Raw genomic sequence first — 19,808 nt, 5'->3', positions numbered from 1 at the left:
CAGAACCTCTTCCAGAACCTACTTAGCCAGTTGCTCCCGCGGTCGCTGACGATGGACCGTGGCATTCCGTGAAATCGGTAATGACACTGGAGAAAACGGTTTGCACACGGCTCAGCTTCCATGTTGTCCATCACCTCGAGGGTCACAGCCTTTGTCAGTCTGTCCACAATCACCCACAGGTACCTTGCCTTGCTCGGTCCAGTAGGCGGCAGATCTGTGATGAAGTCCATGGACAAATGGCTTCGGGGTCGATCTGGAATCGGCAGAGGCTTGAGAAATCCCCTTTTCGACTGGCGCCAGATGTGTGCTCTGCCGCAGGTGTCGCAATTGGCTACGTACCGGCGAACCAGCTGGGACTGCCCAGGCCAGTAGAATCGCCGAGCCACAATAGCCAGCGTACCTTCCTGCCGGGATGACCGGTCGCAACAGAGTCATGCGACTGCTGCACAATGCGGGTTCTCAACTGGTCTTTCTCAGCTTCCTCCTGGTTACCCTCCTCTCCGGATCCACCCGGCACCCAAATACGGTCTCTGAATGTCAGCCTTTGCCTGCGTCGATCGCACATTCTGAAATCTGGATCTTCAGGCCCAGCGAGGGCGGGAAGGCACGCTCGCGATCGCGGACTGCCTTATAGGCTGCCCGGAATATCGAGTCCTTCGCCACCGTTTCGTCCCAGAGTTGCTGCAGGTCCGCTACCTCGAAGACCTTCATCTTCGGCAGGGTGGATGCCTCTGAACAGTCAGAACTCATCGCGTTGATACATGCTCTTGTCGATGATGGAATGGCACTATCCGGTATCAACTGTATCATTCTTCCTTGTTCCCGCTCGTCGTCAATGCCCTGTGGCTTGTCTTGTTCACGGCGGGACAACGCATCAGGCACGACAGCCTCGCTTCCCGGTCGATACTCGAGCTTGAAGTCGAACTGGGACAATTCGGCTGCCCAACGGCTCTGCCGTTCCGTGAGCTTCTGGCGTGTCATGAAATACTCCAGGTTGCGGTGATCGGTAAGGATTGTAAATGGGCCGCAGCTCCTAAGTTCGGCGTTCCAGTTGTCGAGACATCTCATGATGGCAAGCATCTCCTTGTCGTGAATGGGATAGTTGTACTCCGCTGGCGAAAGTCGCTTCGAGAAGAAGGCGCATGCGTGTCGACGTCCATCTGGGCCTTCCTGCGACAGGACGCCTCCCAATGCGTAGCCTGAGCAATCCGTCTCCAAAAGGTCGGGAGGCTCGGGTCCCACTGCTTGAGCACCGGTGACTCGCAAAATCGTCGCTTCAGCTCCTGAAACGCCTCGTTCTCCGCTCGTCCCCAATGAAAGGCAGTTCCTTTCTTAAGCAGGGCATCCAGAGACTGCGTGATCTTGGCATAGTCGGGGATGAAGATCCGGTAATAGTTGGCGAAGCCCAGAAAGCTTCTGACACCCTTCACCGTGGTCGGGGCCTCCCATTCGCGGATGGCGCGCTGCTTTTCGGGGTCGCAGGCGATTCCTTTCCTGCGTTGACGATGAACCCAAGGTATTTGACCTCTTGTACCGAAAACTCGCACTTCGCTGGGTCTAGGTGCAGCCCAGCGTCGGCGAGTGCTTGGAGAACTCGTCGCACCTTAGCCTCATGATCCGCCTTCGAACCGCTCGAGTAGATCAGTACATCATCCAGGTACGCTGTGACAAAGTCGTCCAGCCATTCGCGCAATACACTGTTCATGTATCGTTGGAATGATGCCGGGGCGCCGCTCAGGCCGAAAGGGCACACGAGCCACTCGTAGAGCCCAAACCTCGTGCGAAATGCAGTCTTTCCCTCATGTCCCGGAGCCATGCGGATCTTATGGAAAGCGGCCACCACGTCCAACTTGGTGAACCACTTAGCCTTGGCCAGATTCTGCAGGGTCTCCGCGATGAGGGGCAGTGGGTATCGGTCGCGCTTGGTGATTGCATTCAGCGCTCGGTAGTCGCAACAAAATCGCAGCCCTCCATTCGGCTTCCGCACGAACAGCACCGGCGCGGCAGCCGCTGAGCTACTCGCTCGGATGAATCCTCTGTCCAGCAGGTCTTTCAGGGTCTTTCGCAAGACCAACAGCTCTTCTCGTGACATGTTGTAGAGTGGGCCCCACGGAAGGGTGGCTCGTTGCCGTTCTTGTCAGGCTGCAGGTTGACTTCATGATCCACACCCGGTCGATGTGGCGGCAGCTTCATTGCCTCTCCTGGTGAGAATAGGTCGCGGAATTCTTTCAGCACTTCTGCCGGGACCTTCTCGCTCGGATCGACTGGCGGCTTCGGCTGAAGCGCCCTCTCTATATCCGACAAACTGATTGCATGAATCGAGATCGCGTTGCACTTCTTGCGTCTCTTTGCGCGTCGACACTCCGCCGTGAATACGGCTGCCGACACGAGTCTTGCGCTTCGAATCGCGCGTATCTTGGCGGGCTCTTCCTGCCCAATGAGGCGTATCGTCACACCTGCCCTCCCATGGTACATTCGCTGCTTGGCAGCATCGTACACGACGTGATTTCTCCATCCAAGGCCGGCCGAGGAACATGTCCTGGCCCAGGCTTGGGATCACGTATGCAAAGACACGTTCGTCAAATCCAGCTGTCTCGACCACAACAGCCACGACCCTGGGGATATGACACTCTTCGCTGACTCTGAGAATCCCCCAATTTCTCGTGGTTTCGAGTCGACGAAGGGTATCCGCAGCTTCCGAACAAGGGCTTCGTCGATCACGGCATAGCAGTCACATCCACAGTCGACAAGGGCGCGTATTCGATAGCCTCGGTTTACCCGCGCGTTGACTAATACAGTCCGACTATTCATTCGTGGCTTGAACGCTTCCCAGTCCCGGATGTCTGCCTTTGCAGGCCCCGGCGCCCGCTTTCGCCCCGGGCTAGTCTTTTCCCGCCGACTCGTCCTCACTGGATGCTGCGGTTGACTCCGAATCATCTGCGGCATCGGGCTTCTTCATGCGCGCAGCTTTAGGTCGCTGTTGCTTCCTTCGCCAGGAAAGACCACCTGGGCTGGGCAGTCCACGATAAGATGATCCGTCCGACCACAGCGATAGCAGCGGCGCTCATCCTTCGGCTTCTTATCGACATGTCGACGACCCTTCGACTCGTGGCCAATACGGTTGATGTCCGTCATCTTAACATCTCCGTCGGGGTCCTCCGGTTCCTCCTTGGGTCGTTGCCTTGGTAGCTGTTGAGGCGTCCGCTCAGTCGACGTCGGCTGCCTACCGGGTTTCAGTCTCTCAATCTGCCCGCAATTTCCTGAACTCTCGCAAGCCATCCCTGGTAGTCGTCGGGTAGGACGGCTGTGACCAAACTCTCTTGGAGGCGTGCATTTATTGCGTTCTCTAGAAATACGATCTTTGCACTGTCCGGCCAGTCTGCTCCCCGGCTTCAGCTAATGCCTGTTCGAATCGGGAAGGAAGGACGCGAGAGGTTGGTCTTCGCGCTGCCGCATAGTTCTCAGCGTGGCAGCAGCGCAGGATTGGATGTTGCTGTCCTGGTAGGTTCGGTCGAGGTATCGCATGAACTCTTGGGGTCGTAGCTACCCCAGGGCCTCCGCGGCGTAAAGGTAGCGACCACTTGCTGTGGTCGCTCGTCCAAACATGAGTTGATGAGGTACCAAAGTTCGCGATTTCCACTGTAGTAGTGTGCATCAAGGTCCAGCTTGTCTCGCATCTGCCTGGCCCAGGAGGAGTAGCTCTTCCGTGAGCCGTCATACTTGGGTGGGTTGGGCAACGGTTTCCGCATTCCAGTACCGCAGGTTTTGGGAGGGCGTGCCCAAGCCAGGCGTGCTCTCGCCCAATCCTCGTGCCACTGGCGGCGATTGCAAGTCGGCGCTCTGCGGCTGCGCTCGCCCGAGTTGCTCCATCAGCAAGGAAAGTTGGTCCTGTAGAGGGCTGAGAGTCGCATTGACCGCTTCTTGAATGCGTTGGTCAATCCATTGCTGCTGGAGACTTGGGCTCTCACTCTGCTGGTCCATCCTGACGAGCAGTCTGCAGCTTGCGGTATTTAGAAGGAGCTCTAGATATGTGAAAGGCTGGCCCGGAGTTTATTCAACAAGCAGGTGCCTAGGTGTTGTCTATCTAGAGCTAAGGAGAAAGAAGCTGAACTCGAGGCGTAGCCTCGAGTGCAGCTTATATTGCCCTTCTCGGAATGTTCTCGCAGCTTCTGGGTCCGCGGAGCGGGGCCGGTGTTGCCACCGGAGCACGACCCACCGGACCCGGTACAACCGGGTCCACCAGCCGGGCACAGCCCGTGACATAAACCTTAACTTTATACTTACTTTTAAGAAAGTAGTATCGAAATTCCTTAAAAGCTTAAATAATTATAAGGAATTCTTTATTATAAATAGGGTAATTAAGTTCTACGCTATATAGCTTCTTTAAATAGAATATAATCGGTTATAGTCTTTCTTTATTATCTTTTTATTTAATTTATACTCTTAAAGTAAAGTTTAATATATTAGTTTTAAGTTTAATTTACTATTTTAAATCGAAGGTAGTTAAGACTAGTTTTTATATAATTATAGTTTTAATATATTCGAAAGCTTTATTAGCTTTATCGTCTTATATAAATTCTTTTTCCTTTTTTATTAAGTTATATAGTAGTACTATAATCTTTTTAAAATCTTTAATAAATCGTTAGTAGTAATTTATAAATCCTAGGAAACTTTATATATCCTTAAAGTTCTTTAGCGTTAGCTATTCTTTAACTAAGTTAATCTTATCTTATTATATTTATATCTCTCTTAGTAAGATTATATATCTAAGGAAGTCTACTTCCTATATATAGAACTTACCTTTCTTTAGTTTAACTAGTAACTTTATATTTTAAAGTATATAGAGTACCTTATAATCGTATTCCTTATATTCTTCTAAGGTATTTAAGAAGATTAAGATATTTTCTAGGTATACTACTATAAAGATATCTAAGTATTTATATAGGATATTATTAATTATTTATTAGAAGGTAGCTAGTATATTTATAAGTCTAAATAGTATTACTAGATATTTAAATAGTCTAAATTTCGTTTTAAAGGCTATTATTTATTTATATCCCTTTTTTATATATATTAAGTTATAAGCGCCTTTAAGGTTAAGGGCTATAAACTATTTTATACTATATAGTCGATCTTATAGTTCCGATATAAGCGGTAATAGTATTCGGTCTTTTATTATAATATTATTTAAGCGTCTATAGTTAATAACTAGTTATAGCTTACTATTTTTCTTTAAAATAAATATAACTAGGTAGCTTACTTTAAATATTAACGTTTATATATATCTCTTTTATAGATTCTCGTCGATATAGTCGCGTAGTATTTATAGTTACTTTTTATTTAAGTTATAGATCTTATAGAACGTCGGCGCTATTCTATCCTTAAGATAAATTTTATAGTTCTATTAGCTATATTTAAGTAACCCTATCTTAAGTTCTTTCTTAAAGAGTTTATTATATTTCCGGTATTCTTAAGGGATATTCTTTATTCTATCTTATAGGCTTTATTCTTTCTTTTAAGAGCTAGTTTCTCTTAACTTAAGCTCTTTATTAATTTATTTAAGGTCTTTCCTTAAAGTAGTAATAACTCTTTAGATCTTTATATTATATCCTTTATTTTATTTATATTAGATACTAGGTTATATAGCTATATTAGTTAGTACGTAGGTCTTATTAATCGATTTTATTATATCTACTAGTTCGGTTAATATTTTTATTTATATCGCTAAAGCCTATAATAATTTACTTAAATAGTTATCCTTTTTATCTTATTTAGTAGCTAAATTATTATAAAATTTTACTTTCTTTTAAATCTACTAGTCTTAGAAACTTATATCTTCGTTTTAATATAGCTAGCTAGTTTTCTAGTTAATTAATAGGTTACTCTCCTATAGTTATAAAAGTCCTAATATAAGGTTATATTCTTTAATATCTATAATATTAAAGTTAACTTATTTATTATAACCCTAGATATTAATATTAAGGTAATTAATCTCTATATTAATAATTCTATTATTATAGTTAATAGCCTTTCCTTTAATATTTATAAGTTTATATAGATCTTTCTTATATCTTTATATAAGTTAGTAATAAATAATAACTCTAGGTAAAACGTAATTACCTATTATACTATAGTCTAAAAGTATATATATATAATATCCCGCGATTTAAATATCTAATACTATTTAGTTACTATAGCTTACTATTACTATATATATAGTCCTTAGATCTTATTATATCGTGCTAGTTTATAGCCCTTTTATAAATAGTATACTTTATTTTTTACTTAGTCCTTATTTATTTTATTTAGGTATTCTTCTTTAATTTATTATTAATATTATTTCTTTATATTTTTATCGCGTAGTATTATATTAAGGCTTAAGAGACTAATTTCTTATAGCTAATTAAAGATTTCTTATTTCTTAACGCTATATCGTTTATATTATACTACTTTATAGTTAATTATATACTATACTTTATAATTTTATTTATTTTCGTATTAAAGGTTAAGTTTTCGTTTTATATCTTTTTATTTTTTATATAGTATTTCTATATCGATTTTCCCTTAGTTAAATATAGCTTATAGCCTTTATATATATTACTAATAATATTTTAGTATACTATTATATTATTTATACTATACTTATACTTTTTTATATTTATAAACTCTATAGTTTAAGTATATATATTTATTATAATCTTCCTTATTATATTTAACTTATTATATAAGTCTTTAGAAGATTAAGGGTTTAGATACCTTAGAGCGAGTAACGTTATACTATTCCTTTATTTTAGCGTATTTATAGATTTTATATATCTCTAAAAGATATCTCGTTAATAAACCGTAATTATCGCGGTATTTAAGTAGCGTACTATAATTAGGTTTTAATAATATAACTTAGTTATTTAGGTAGCGTTAATTTATTTTCTAGTAGTTTAGTTTTATACTTAGGTAGGGTTTAGAAAGTACTTATCCTTTAAACCTAACTAAGAACGCGTTATATTATACCTTTATTTAAAAGTATATTATACAATTTAGGTAAACTTATAATATCTATAAAATATACTTATAGTACTTATAAGTAAGTAGTATTTATAGATTATCTTTAAATTCTCCTTATAGTTACTATTCTTATTATAGAGCTATAAAGGTATCGATTATAGCGATAGCTATAGTATAGTCTCCTTTATATAGTACTAGTTAATATCGAATTAATATAGCTTATTAGTTTTCTATAAGAATTTAAGGTATTTATTAGGTTTTATTTTTAAGTATTTCTTTAAATTCTTCGAAGTATAAAGTATATTCTCTAATTATAGTATTTTCCCTTAATAGCGAGGGTAGTAGTATAAGTTCGTTCTTATCTTCCGTTTCTCTAGGTATTTCTTATTTTTTAGAGCTTATATCGTCGATACTTCGTTATTCCTCTTTAGGTTATTCCGAATACCTTTATAATAGCTTCTTTAAATCCTTAGAAACTAATAAAGACTTTATCTATCTTATTATCTTATTACGCTTATTAGTTATCGAGAAAATCCCTTATAATAGGTCTAAACTAAACGAGTACTATTCTAAATAAATAATTTCCTATATAGAGTACCTTTTCGACTAGGTCCGAAAGTTTAGTAAGGTAAAACCGATAGTAGGCCTTAAGTTAGGTAAGAAAGTCTCGAAGCGTACTATAAGTACTATCGAATAGTCCTAGCTATTTTAGTTTAACTACTTCTTTAAGATCCCTAACTTATCCGTTACCTCCTTTATTCTTAAGTAACTATACCTTATATTAAAGGGTAATAATCTTACGTATTATATCCTAAGGCGATATAGTAGCTCTAGAGTTAGTTAATCTAGCTAACTAGGTAATTAAGTAATCGGAATTAAAGATAAGATCGTAATAGAGATCGTAATAATTATATTAAAAGCTATCGAGCTATCTATCTAAAGGAGTAAAAGTAGGTAGCTATATATACCTATAAAGACTATCCTTAGATTATAGGCCTAGCTATAATCCCTAATATTAGATTATATAGAGCGTAGTAATCTCGTTAATCCTAGATTACTTAGATCTCTACGATCCCCTCGATCCTATATCTATTAGATAGTCGTGCCGACTATTTATCCGTTAGACCGTATTACGTGCTTAACGCGGTCGACCGTTAGCGGCCTAGTAGCCGTGGTCGTAATACTATCCCCCTTAAGTTAAGTTATATTCGTAAAGCTACTATAAAGTAAGGGAGTAAGCACCTAATCTTAGTACGCGCTAGATAAGTAACTCGTTTAAGTAAGATTACTAGACTATTAAACTTATATATATTACCTTTAAAATAGTACGTCGTCGGGCTCCCTAGTATAAGCTATATACCTAAAACTTATATAATTCGACGTAGCCTACGAAATTAAGGAAGGATTATCCTACCTTTATATAGGCATAGGAATAGACCTAGGGCAGATAAAGATAGAGGTATATTAAGCTATAAATTATAATATCGAGAGATAGTATACGTCGCGATTATAGTTATAGATTATAGGCCTAATACTAATAGAACTTTTATTAGAGGATAGTCTATTACTATAATACTAATTAAGGAGGCTTTACTAGCTAACGCTAAAGTAAGTAAGTATCCTATCGGTAGTTATCTTAAGCGTACTAAGGGACTTTTAATAAAGCTAATAAAGGTAATAAAAGGTTAGCTAGCCTAATCTCTATATATATCTATATATAGTATACCTAGTAAAAGGTAAGGTAGACTTTACTATATTATTAAGTCCTAGAATAACAGATAATATTATAGTAGAAGCCTATTAGTTATCGCGGGTATATAGTAACTAAGTTACTAGTAGGATCTAAGGATTTAGCGGGTAGCTATAATCGCGTTAAGCTATTATAAGAGGATAGAGTTAAGAGTCTATCTATATCGGCGAGTAAAGGCCCCCTTTAATTTAAGGCGTTAAAGTAATAAGAGGAGCCTTTTCCCTTCCCCTAAGCTAAGTTAAAGGACTAAAGGGACTAAAAATATAGCTAATAAAGTAGATATATAGAACCTAGGGGTATTAGAACTTAGCTAAATATATAGAGTAGGAGTTAAGGAGGTCGTATAAGCGGAGTAGAGTTAGATAAAGGAGGGGGCTATATATTAACCATAGCCGGCCGATAGGGAGGGATAACGGTAAGAGAGAGAGAGAGAGGAAGAAAAGGAGAATTAAGTAGAGGGGGGGAGGGAGTATAGGTGTTCTTATAGCAATCCCGTATATAGCGACGGGCCAAAGGGGGAGGGGCTTGCCTAAAGCGGAAGGCGGTAGGGGGCGGCGGGGAATTTGCAACGACCGACTTTACATAGCTAGACGAATAGCCACTCGCCGAAGCCACATAACAAGGTCGCGAATTCCGTCTGCGGCTGCTCTAATGATAACCTTGACTTCTTCTCCATGAGATTGTGGATAATCAAGCTATATGTATCCTTGTATTTGAGACAATGCTGGAACCTGGCACCCCTTTTGGCGGTAGGTCAATGATGTTGCCAACGATGGGTAGCAGTTTAGGCCCCGGAGGAGTCTCGGGCCAGCCTTCTTTCAGAAATATTGTCGAGAGATAAGGAAGCATATCAAAACAGTAATTTCAGCCTGGAAGAGGTCAGCTCGTACCACGAGCAAGTTTGTCATGGCGGGGAACTACATCCAATAGCACAAGTTCTTGCACAGTGTTGCTTGGAGATTGGATGATACGTAGCGGTGTGATAGGTTTGGCACAAGGTTGAGTGTCCGAAAGTGGTGCAGCAACTCAACGTAGATATCAGACACTCGTAGGGTCATTACACGGAGCTGAACCCGGTTGTGATCAGCCATGCGCTATGCGCTAGACATCGCAAGATAATTTGGCAGTTCTACAGCCAGCATCCATCCATCTCACTGCTCCAGAACTGACGATGGTTGAAGAGCTCCTTGTCTCGCTTAGCTTCAACATTTAGGGTGTTGATGTGTCATCACTGAGACACAGATGCGAAGTGAGTAGGAGGCCCACACAGGAATCGCCTACTCCGTACGGTAGGAATTGTTTCACCCGTTGGTCTACTCGTGTCCCTCCCACTTTTTTGGATTCCGGTTCGCCGTCGCCAGCCGTCTTTCTTACTAGATAAAAAAGGTTGCCCTTGAGGGCCTGATCCACGACAGCCGAACTGGAAAAAAGGCGGACGCGAGAAGAGTATCCCCACACTAATTAGTTAGCCGCATATTTCGATGTAGATGAGAAATTGAGACTCCTCTTTTCGTAGTTGCATGTCGACCCCTGTTCTTGATGTATCGAACCAGCAGGGGCCGTGTAGATGCCTTCATTAGGGAAAGTTGCCAAGAGAGACGTCTCTTTCTGCCATCTGCCATTTTTCGCCTGAAATCAATTCAGGTGGTTCCAAAACCTTGTCCCGTTCAGGCGGCGCAAGTGGCGTGTTGTAGATAGCGTTGTGGGCGCCCTGCTAGGCGACTTCTGCCACTCGAAATACTCTCCAAAACTGAAGCGATTGACGATGACGGTAGTTCGACAAGCGATCCAAGTAGCATTAGTGACTAGTTAATTGGTGAGAATCATCTAAAGAACAAGAAGCGAGTGGGCTGACACACGAAATTGTGCAGCGCTTTATATACAAATGAAGGCTGTCTAACCCACCCTCTCAGGCTAAGCCCAATCGAAAGGTTGACGCAGTAGCTGTTATCTTGGAGGCAACAGCATTGCGAATACCAATATCGCCTCTGCATGAGTAATCATTCTACGTAGGCTGGTTTGATATGCGATACGAGGGAATGTAAGCCGGCTTTTGGGCCCCCTTTTGGGCCCCCCAAGTAACAAATAGAAAGCAAAATTAGCTCCCATGCAATAAAGCACGACCTCTGTAGAGCTATGAGGGACGAGGTCGACAAATGTCGTCTGATACGCAGTTCTCACGCAATGCGACTCATATAGCCTGTATATGCAGATGTCGCGGTATCATGCTCATCTCCGAGGTGCCGGAACAGACCTAGTGGGCAAACGCATTCCCAACGAGATGATACTAGCGCAGGGCAAACTAGGGAAATTGAGTAGCAGGGCTTTTCAGGGAACTCTATAGTGGCTAGACGACCATTCCCAAGGTTGAAGAGTCTGCGTTTGATGGGGTGAGGTGACAGGTGCCGCCCCGAGCGAGGCGCACAAAAGTGGTGAAAGAGCGGAAAGCAGTCGTAAAATCAGAGTGAATTTTGCAAACCAACTATCTATCCCTGATTGATTTTCGGCATCACATCCCTGCTCGTGCCAATCGAAAGCCGGTGTTTCTGGGGCATAGTCTTTTCGTTCCTCAAGGCATAAGTATGCCTTCCCGCTGTGCTGTCCATTTGGGCTATGATAGTATAGGAAATTGTCCCGCTGTCAAGCCGGTAAAATACCGCTACACCAAGCAAAATAGTGGCACCACCAGTGGAGCTGTTGTTAACGCGTATTACAAGTCCTTTCTCTGCTCTGACACTGATACCCACCGTCTCTGATGCTTGACCGGAATCCTACATGTCCCCTTGCACTACCTCTATCTTGCAATGGAAGTTTAGTCTCACCATTCCAGTACGGAGATAGGTCGTCTATTTCATTTCTTGACGCCGGGTTATATAGAGCACGGGTAGGCCCGCCCAGCAATGCGAGGTTCATTCGCTCCGTGAGTATTCCCCTATTCTTTCTGGAAGTATCTTGCATTGCCGTTGCCTAACCATCGGTAATCTTGTCGTGGAGCTGGCTAACACGGGGGCACATCAGGCGTGCACTCTATCCTGTGGCATCCTGGACGGTTGCTTTAGTCTTCAAAATTCGATCTTCAGTGTGAAGTCCTCCTATCCTGCTGGCACCATATCATTCAAAATTCCGGATAGTGTTGCCATTGCCTTCAACTCGCTAGACATAAGCGTCAGCAGTGTCCAACGGAGGCCGTGCCATTGACAGCACCCACGTCGGTGGCAAGACCGCCTACCTGAGGTCTCCTTATCTCGTAAACGAAGGATACAGCTTCCACGACGACAGGGAATAAAACTTACCGCACTACACTCAGTCAACATGACTGAACACGCCATCGAGGAGCGCGCCAGGGCACACCTGCCGACCGATGTACCCATCTACGCCTCGCTCTCCGTCAAGCGGTACGCCGTACAAAGCCCCCCACCGTCAACCTGGGTCCATGCCTGTCACCACCTGGTCGGGCTCGTCTCGCAGGAGACCGACGACTGGTTCTTGCAAAATTGGCCGTTCCCAAACGACAAGGCGCGGCACAAGTTCGTCGCGGCCGGGTACTCACAGTTGACTTGCTTGTACTACCCGCTCGCCAGGGATGACCGCATCCATTTCGCGTGTCGGTTGCTAGCAATTCTGTTCTTGCTTGATGGTACGTGTTATTTCCGCGGTTGATACAGCCCGGTTCCTGTCTGACTTTGTGCGTTGCAACGAAGATTTGCTAGAGGACATGTCCTTTGACGAAGGCGAGAAGTATAATGCCACGCTGATCCTCATCGCTCGCGGCGACGTATTGCCAAACCGTAAGTGTGTCCCTAGCCGCTGTTCATGTGATATCGAGAAGATTGAGCGATGAAACCGATAATAGGGGCCGTGCCTGCTGAGTATATGTTTTACGACCTGTGGGAGAGCATGCGTACACATGATAAGGATCTCGCCAACGAAGTCCTTGAGCCGACGTTTGTGTTCATGAGGGCACAGACCGACCGATCTCGCAAGGAAATCAGTGAGCTGGGCCAGTATCTCGAGTACCGCGAGAGGGATGTTGGTAAAGCGTAAGCTAGTAACTTCCCTACCCATCGCCACCCTGAACCCCGCTGGTGATCTATATATATAATGCCTCGTACAGCCTTCTTTCGGCGCTGATGCGCTTCGTAATGGGCCTGCACCTCACTGTGGACGACATTGAGGAGGTCAAACTCGTGGAGCGCAACTGCGCCAAGCATATCTCGGTCGTGAACGACATCTTCAGTTGGGAGAAGGAACTGAGGCAGTCGGAGAAGAGCAGCCAAGACGGGTCCGTACTGTGCTCAGCTGTCAAGGTGCTGGCTGACAGCACGTCACTGGGCGCCGAGGCGTCCAAAACGTGCCTGTGGACCATGGTGCGCGAGTGGGAAGTGAAGCATGAGGTGTTATGCGCAGAGCTGTGCATGGATGCCGGGATGGCATCCGAGCTTAAAGTGTTGTACCTCAAGGGACTAGAGTATCAGATGAGCGGAAACGAATACTGGAGTCGGACAACGCCAAGGTATTGGATTGTGGATTAAAGTAAGGGCATTTTATCAAACCTACTGGGAGGTTTTAAAGCCAACCAGGCACTGGGGGTGCTGATAACCAAGAAAAGTCCCACTGACCTAGGGAAGAAAAAAGATATATCTCTTCAAATATAGTTAGCTAGGCTAATAAATCAAGTAGCCCTTTTTAGCTTATATTCGCGATAAATCGACTCGACTGCAAGACCCGCGTTTCCCGCTCTGTAAGGCAACGCCTTAACACCATAACTTATAACCGTGACACGAAGCATACATTACTGTTTGGCCATTTCTCAAGCTATAGATCTCCAAATGCCGCGAAGTGCGAGGTACAAAAAAATTGCATCTTGTGTTTTGTTTTTCTCCCTCTGTTTCTTCGAGAAGAGTGGAGGGCTACGTCTTATATAGACATAGCTGATAAATCCGACATGACCTAGAAGTTAGATCCTTTCAAAGCCCGCCTTTAATAACACGCCTACGTGATAAGCCACCAACAAATATGACGTTGACGTCCTGATAGGATATTTCCAGCTTTCGCTTTTAAGGAGAGGTAAGGTTTCCAGACGGAGTATTTTCCCGGAAGCGGCTCGCTAAGTCAGGGAGGTCGTTGAATTGGACGTGAAAAGAGGAGCCGGCTTTCGTCCTTGAATTCCGGCCAACCAACAGAAGCGGACATAGTAATTTTCGACAGTCTTCCAAGCAACGAGGCTTAAAAAGGCTTGGACCAAAAACCTTTCCCGGCAATCCAGGGAGACGGCAAGCTCGGAAAGAGGAGAGGGAGCAGTCTGTCGAGAGTACTGTTGCTTCGGCGCCGGCTCGCCGCATCCTACAACGCCATCTACCTCACCCGCTGCCGCCCAGGCGCCACGCTTGCGTGCGCCTGCTCCGTACCCGATGAGAGAAAATGCCCCTTTGACGGTGAGAATGGCGTGTGCGGGCTGGTGAGACGTTGGAGGTCGGTCTTCCGCCGGTACTTTGTGGTCCTGTCGGAACATGTACTGTTCAGATTGGTCATCGCTCAGAGGCCACCTCGGCGTGTCCAACCTCATCTTTCTCTTTCGGTCAGCTGCAGGTGCGAGGGATTGCTGCCCAAGCCAGCTGACCCCGCCTCGACTACTCTATACGTGCAACAGCAAGTTGCCCTTGGCTCGACACAATCGTCCATCACCAACAAGAATATTCCACTACAAGATTTGTTTATCCGGACGACTGCCCCTGAAGCTCCCATGACAAAAAGGGCCATCCTTATCGGGGTAGATTTCTATGACATTCCCCGTGCCGTTGACCTTGATCAGCTTAGCGGATGCGTCCGCGATGTGAGAGCTGTTCGAGACGTCCTTGTCCAGAACTGGGGCTTTCGAAATGAACATGTTACCATGCTCACCTCGACTCGTTCTGACACCAAGGTCACTGCAGGAGCAGACGACGCCTCCTCGGAAGCGTCGCCCAGCTACGAGAACATTGTCGGAAGCGTCGAATCAACGCTGAGCAAGAGTCAGCCTGGAGACGTGCTTTACTTGCAATTTTCGGGCTACATCCAGAGAGTCACAACGGCGACGCCGCATATTCGAAATCTGCCACAGAATGATCAAGACCTGGCGCTGCTCCCTGTCAACCAGTTCCGCGACGGAAGATGCTTGCATGATGTGGAGCTGGCGGCTCTGCTCTACAGACTCACAGCAAAGGGATGCGAAGTAATGCTAGTCGTCGACGGTCGCAGCACTTTTCTACCGGAGCTTGTGCCTCACTGCCTGCCCAACATATCGCACGAGGACACCTTATTGGTGTCTTACGGACCCTGGCCCGAATTTGGGAAGCACACATGGCTTCAGAATCCTCCACCTGATGCTCCCTACGCTCTTTTGCTCATGGGAGGCTACGATGCAATATCGGGTTCGGTTGAGTATCGTGAGCCGCCAACACAACATGATTACGGCTTCCTCACCTACCGACTTCTTAAACTGCTCAGGGGATCGAGCCTAAACAGGACTTACCGGAGTTTTATACGACAATTGGTGACAGGAGTGAAGCCTTGGTTTCGGCACTGCACGAATTGGGAGTTCGGCCTGGTCCTTGTCAGCGAGATGGATAGCATATTCCTCGGAGGAGGCCGTCGCCTGCTGCCATTGCCGCCTAACTTTCCAGCCATGGTTATCAAGGAGCAGGGCCGAGTCGAGATACAAATACAGGGCGGAGCTGCCCACGGCCTCAGGAAAGGAGACCGTCTCGTCCTTGTCCAGGGAAACGGTCTGCGGAGGGCGTCAGAGTTTTCGCAGGACGGACAGGTGTTCGGGGTCTTGGAGGTGTCGTCGGCCCACGCGCTATTCAGTCATTGCCGACCCTTGACAGAGATGATGGTTTATCCACCGTCAACTGCGAATGAGTCTTTGAGTGCCATCCTCATTGTCGACACTGACAGTTTGCCTCTGCGCGGCGGCACGCTCAACACGAAATTGCAGGCCACTTCAAAAAAACCACCGCGGTTGACCATACGCAGCGTGTCCGACGTGAACCCCATGTCCCCACAGATGCAAGTGGATTTCTATCGCTCCCTGCTTCACCTGAATCCCAGGTCCTCCGCCGTGTCGAGACACGTCAAATTGTCCGTGGTGGGAGGCTACGGGCATCGCCAAGACAGAACCCCCAGAGTCCCAACATTTGGGCCCAAAGGCCATCTACATCTTCTCTCAGGAGACTATGTTGTTCTTCACTTAATCAGCAGACTGCCTCGTTCCATGTTTGTTAGAATCCTCTGTTTCGACAGCGCTTTTGGGGTTGCACAGGTGTATCCCGCAGCCGGTATCGCCCTGGGAGTCCCTTCCTTCGGCGATGGCCGCCCGGAATTGCCAGTCTTTTCCACGGGATATAAAGGTGAGCTTGCCATTCATATGCGGCTGTCCTCACCCATCTCGCGCAAGGTGAGCACGGTTGCAAAGCCGACCGTCGAGCGCCTGAAGGTTTTCGTGGTAGACTCGCCGAGCTCGTTCGAGGGAGTCGAAATACCCCCGGTGTCGGACGAGGACTTTTTGCTCGAGAATCAAGAAGCGGCTTCTCTGATCTCTGGCACGTCTGTGGATGACGACAAGCTCAATTCCCAGGCAACACTGGCTGACCAGCCCTGCAATCAAGAGGACGAGTCGGCCGATGATAACTGGTGCTGTTTCGAGGCCAGCTTCATTGTCCATAAGTCGATGAGTACTATTCCTTTGTAAACAAATGGCTGAGAAATAAATTGCTTGTGTAGGGGCTCGCTTGGAATTTCTTGGACGAACAGGTGCCTTCTTGTTGTCTATCAGCAGCCAAGGGAAAGGCAAGAAGAGCCCGAGGAGGTCCGAGTCATAGTTGCTATCCTATCCTCTGCGTACTCCGTGAAGAATGAACTACCCTTTATTTAACCTCCTTCCGTATCTCCGTATGCAGAACCAGCTTTTATCGCTGCCTTAAAGCTGACGTTTAATTGCGCGGTCCAATTAAGCCGCCCTTGCACCCGTGCCCGCACGAGCCTGCACAGAAGCTCCGCACAAGGCCCCGACCCGAGTGACCCTCGCCTTTCCTTGCGATCCCGTCTTAAGGCTACCAGCAGACTGACCTTGGTGACCCTCGTCGCCTTCCTTGTGAGTCTATCTTCGCTACGGCAAGCGTAGAAGAAAGGGAAGCGGCAGACAGGGCCGCTATATACGCTATGGATTAAATTCCACAAGTCGAGAAGGGTGCCTGCTCCTGCGCGTTAAAGAGCAGCAGCGGTTCTAACGACGAGTTTACCATGGAATGCTTCTACCCATCCTAAGGGAGCAGTAATGAGGGCGGCCTATAGGATAGGTCGATGTGCCTAGTTTTACTCATAGTCAAGGTGTAATATAACCGGACAGTGCTTGCACTTTTCATGACCACAATATAAGCAAAAGCGTGTAGAATGACAAAGAAACGTACCCCCGCCGCAGTTATGCTAAGTTAAACTATGTATTAGTAAATAGCTTACTCTAATAGATATTGAACACTTACGCATGTCCAGCATTCAAGACGCCGTAGGACGCGAGCCGCGCTCTTATCTTGGCGGACGGGAGACATGTACCTATTGGCATCGATAGTCGGTAATGCCTGAGATCCGGTCGGAAGCTCTAAAGCAATAGGCGCTATAGCAGTAGCTTGTAGACTATCGCGCGTCTGACGCACTTAGTCACATGTATATCCCTCCCTTGTAGTCGTAGTAAACCGAGCAGTCGTAGGTTTATCCGCCGGCGCAATGCCACAGACGCACGTAATTGCCTGTGCCGCCTTTATAACAAGAGCTTCGTCCGTAAACAATCCATCGTGCCGGGCAATATCCATGGGAATTTGTTTCGGGTCACGATCGATACTTAGGTTTAATTGGCTTACGTCGGTGGGGTGCAAACTCTTGTCTCCATGGAATATTCGAACAATCAGGTTAACATCGACGATGTCAACACACTTATATCGACTAATGTCGTCCTCGGGGCCCGGCTGCTTTGGCATGATCCTAGATATCGAGCGAACGATGGTGGGTGCTTCTCCCGTCAGAACAACTTCTTCGGGCGGTCGAGCTCGGTTTGCCGGCACGGCTCGGACTTCGGTCTCATTGAAGCGTCTATAGTTCAGGCGGCAAACGGGACTTTTTGACTTTCAGCTTGCACTACTGGCCAAGGAACGAGCTGGACGACGTACCACTCTATCCCTTTCTCTATATCCCCAACCTGGACGAACCCGCATGACGGGCACTGCTCAGCAGACCGGGACCTCTTTCGAAATACCATGCTCATCCTGAGCACTTGGTTGGGCTTGGAGCCTTTAGCGAGAATGATCTCTCGGTCAAAGGCATAGTGTCAGACCTTAATAATGGATTGCCAGTCCCTTAATAAGTCCAGGGTCTGCCCCGTCGCGAGGTCGTCGAGAACCCACTCGCCGCTCTCTATCTTGCTTGTTCCGAGATCCTGGAATCGTGCCTTAAGTATCGCGATAAACAGCTGCGATGCTTAAATGTCAGCTGAGATCTAAGCTATAGCGGAAAGATAAGGTAAGCTACCGCTGCTAACCTCTTTGGAGTTAATGGTTTCTAGGTGAAAGGGGAGACGTGCGCCCCTGGCATCAATAACTAAGACCGGGGCCAAGGTAACTTGAGCCGGTATCCAGCTTCCGAGCAGCGCCCGTGCTTGCTCGGACGTGAGACCAAAGTGGCTCGGGAGGACCGCCCCTTGGAGAGCAGAGAGAGGTGTAGATGCTTGGCCCGGGTTGTGCAATACAAGCCCCCAAGGCTTTGCATATTGATCTTTTCCGGGCAATGCTTCAAGCAGGGCCTTCATGGCGGCGGCGGCAGTAGCCGAGGCGAAGCCCTGCCATTTCTTGTCTTTGTGGCTATCGGCGTAGTCACATACGCCCTTGACGATGATGCAGGGCAGCTCATCCCAGACGCCGGCACCCTCCATCTCGAAAGCCAGAGCTCCCGTGACGCGTGCGATACGGTCGCGGTCTTGGCCCGACTTCATGACGGCGTCGCCCGAGGCCACAGGGCCGATGTGAATAGACGGCTTCTGGGCCTCGGCGGCATCCTCGCTCTCTAGATTGCACTTCAAGTTGAGCTCTGCCCTCGGAACTAGGTACGAGTCGTCACACCCAATCTCTTCGCACGAGGCCGGGAGGGCGGCGTTGCAAGTGTTGGTCTCGCTGCAGCAGGACAAGGAGCCGCGATGTCGATGACGGTAGGAAGCCTCAAATAGCCTATCGTGCAGCGTGCCAGGGTGTCTATAGTTGTGCTTGCTTCGTCGTGGCAACTTCTTCTCCTGCAACCTCTCTAGGAAGAATGCGGTGCGCCGCTCTAGGCGCTCGCGACCGTGGTCCGTCTCAAAGCCCCTAGGAAGAGACCGAAGCCCTTTGCTTAGCCGCCCGAGGCTATCCTGGACCGAAGTCTTCGGCAGAAATTTGTCGGGCCATTGCCGGCCAAAGTCATACTGCACGACTGAGTTCGCGATGACAACGTCGCCTTGAAGGATTTCGTCACCCTGCAAAGGAACGCCGCCGCAGATGCCAACGAGAAGTGCCAGTTACAAGGCGGCGTAGCTACTATGGGGAGAGGCCAGCGCCGCAGCGGCGTGAACCTTTCCTACGCCCGGAAGGAGAACGAGAACGGCATTATGCCTCCCGACACGGCCGTACGAGTAACAATTGCTGTCGCATATAATCCCCGGACTCTGTTCCTTATCGTCCCAGCACTCGTCGAAGAGACGCAGGTTCGCGTCGGCCTCAAAGGGGAGGGCGCAGATAATAGCCACTTCGAATTCCTTCGGTCCCTGGCTCATATCGGACTGCAATAACGTATTATCACGAGTATCTGCCTTAAATATAAGACACGACCGTCGAGAAGATCGATAGACTTCTCCTTCGTGCGGGGAAAAAGGGGGTTAAACTTAAGCCCTGATTCACAACGCCCTAAAAGAATTAAGGCAGACATGCATTTCGGATAAAGGAGTATCTACACCCCGATTAGTAGCGTTTTTTCGGCGTAACTAAAGTATTCGAGCTCCTTC

General features: G+C 46.8%; 3 protein-coding genes across 3 annotated transcripts; 1 reads left to right on the top strand and 2 right to left on the bottom strand.

The window, feature by feature from the left end:
- Positions 1–537: 537 nt before the first annotated feature.
- HRG_09279 (reverse transcriptase (RNA-dependent DNA polymerase) domain-containing protein) lies at positions 538–2,092 on the bottom strand (the record flags this gene model as incomplete). Its single annotated transcript, XM_044867750.1, has 4 exons — positions 538–1,125; positions 1,167–1,494; positions 1,542–1,921; positions 1,988–2,092. The coding sequence occupies 4 exons, from the start codon at positions 2,090–2,092 to the stop codon at positions 538–540; spliced, it is 1,401 nt and encodes a 466-aa protein (XP_044717010.1).
- A 9,972-nt stretch (positions 2,093–12,064) lies between these two features.
- On the top strand, positions 12,065–13,284 carry HRG_09278 (aristolochene synthase prx2; the record flags this gene model as incomplete). The annotated part of the gene is made up of 4 exons (XM_044867749.1): positions 12,065–12,389; positions 12,454–12,540; positions 12,606–12,792; positions 12,867–13,284. 4 exons carry the CDS (start codon positions 12,065–12,067, stop codon positions 13,282–13,284), a joined length of 1,017 nt encoding a protein of 338 aa, XP_044717009.1.
- Positions 13,285–18,110: 4,826 nt separating this feature from the next.
- HRG_09277 (phosphorylase superfamily domain-containing protein) lies at positions 18,111–19,580 on the bottom strand (the record flags this gene model as incomplete). The annotated part of the gene is made up of 3 exons (XM_044867748.1): positions 18,111–18,251; positions 18,321–19,283; positions 19,380–19,580. The coding sequence occupies 3 exons, from the start codon at positions 19,578–19,580 to the stop codon at positions 18,111–18,113; spliced, it is 1,305 nt and encodes a 434-aa protein (XP_044717008.1).
- Positions 19,581–19,808: the final 228 nt, after the last annotated feature.

This window comes from Hirsutella rhossiliensis, assembly GCF_020360975.1.
Source record: "Hirsutella rhossiliensis strain HR02 chromosome Unknown scaffold00012, whole genome shotgun sequence".
Taxonomy (NCBI): Eukaryota; Fungi; Ascomycota; class Sordariomycetes; order Hypocreales; family Ophiocordycipitaceae; genus Hirsutella; species Hirsutella rhossiliensis.
Note: the sequence above shows the minus strand (reverse complement) of the source record. Positions and strands in the feature narration are given on the sequence as shown.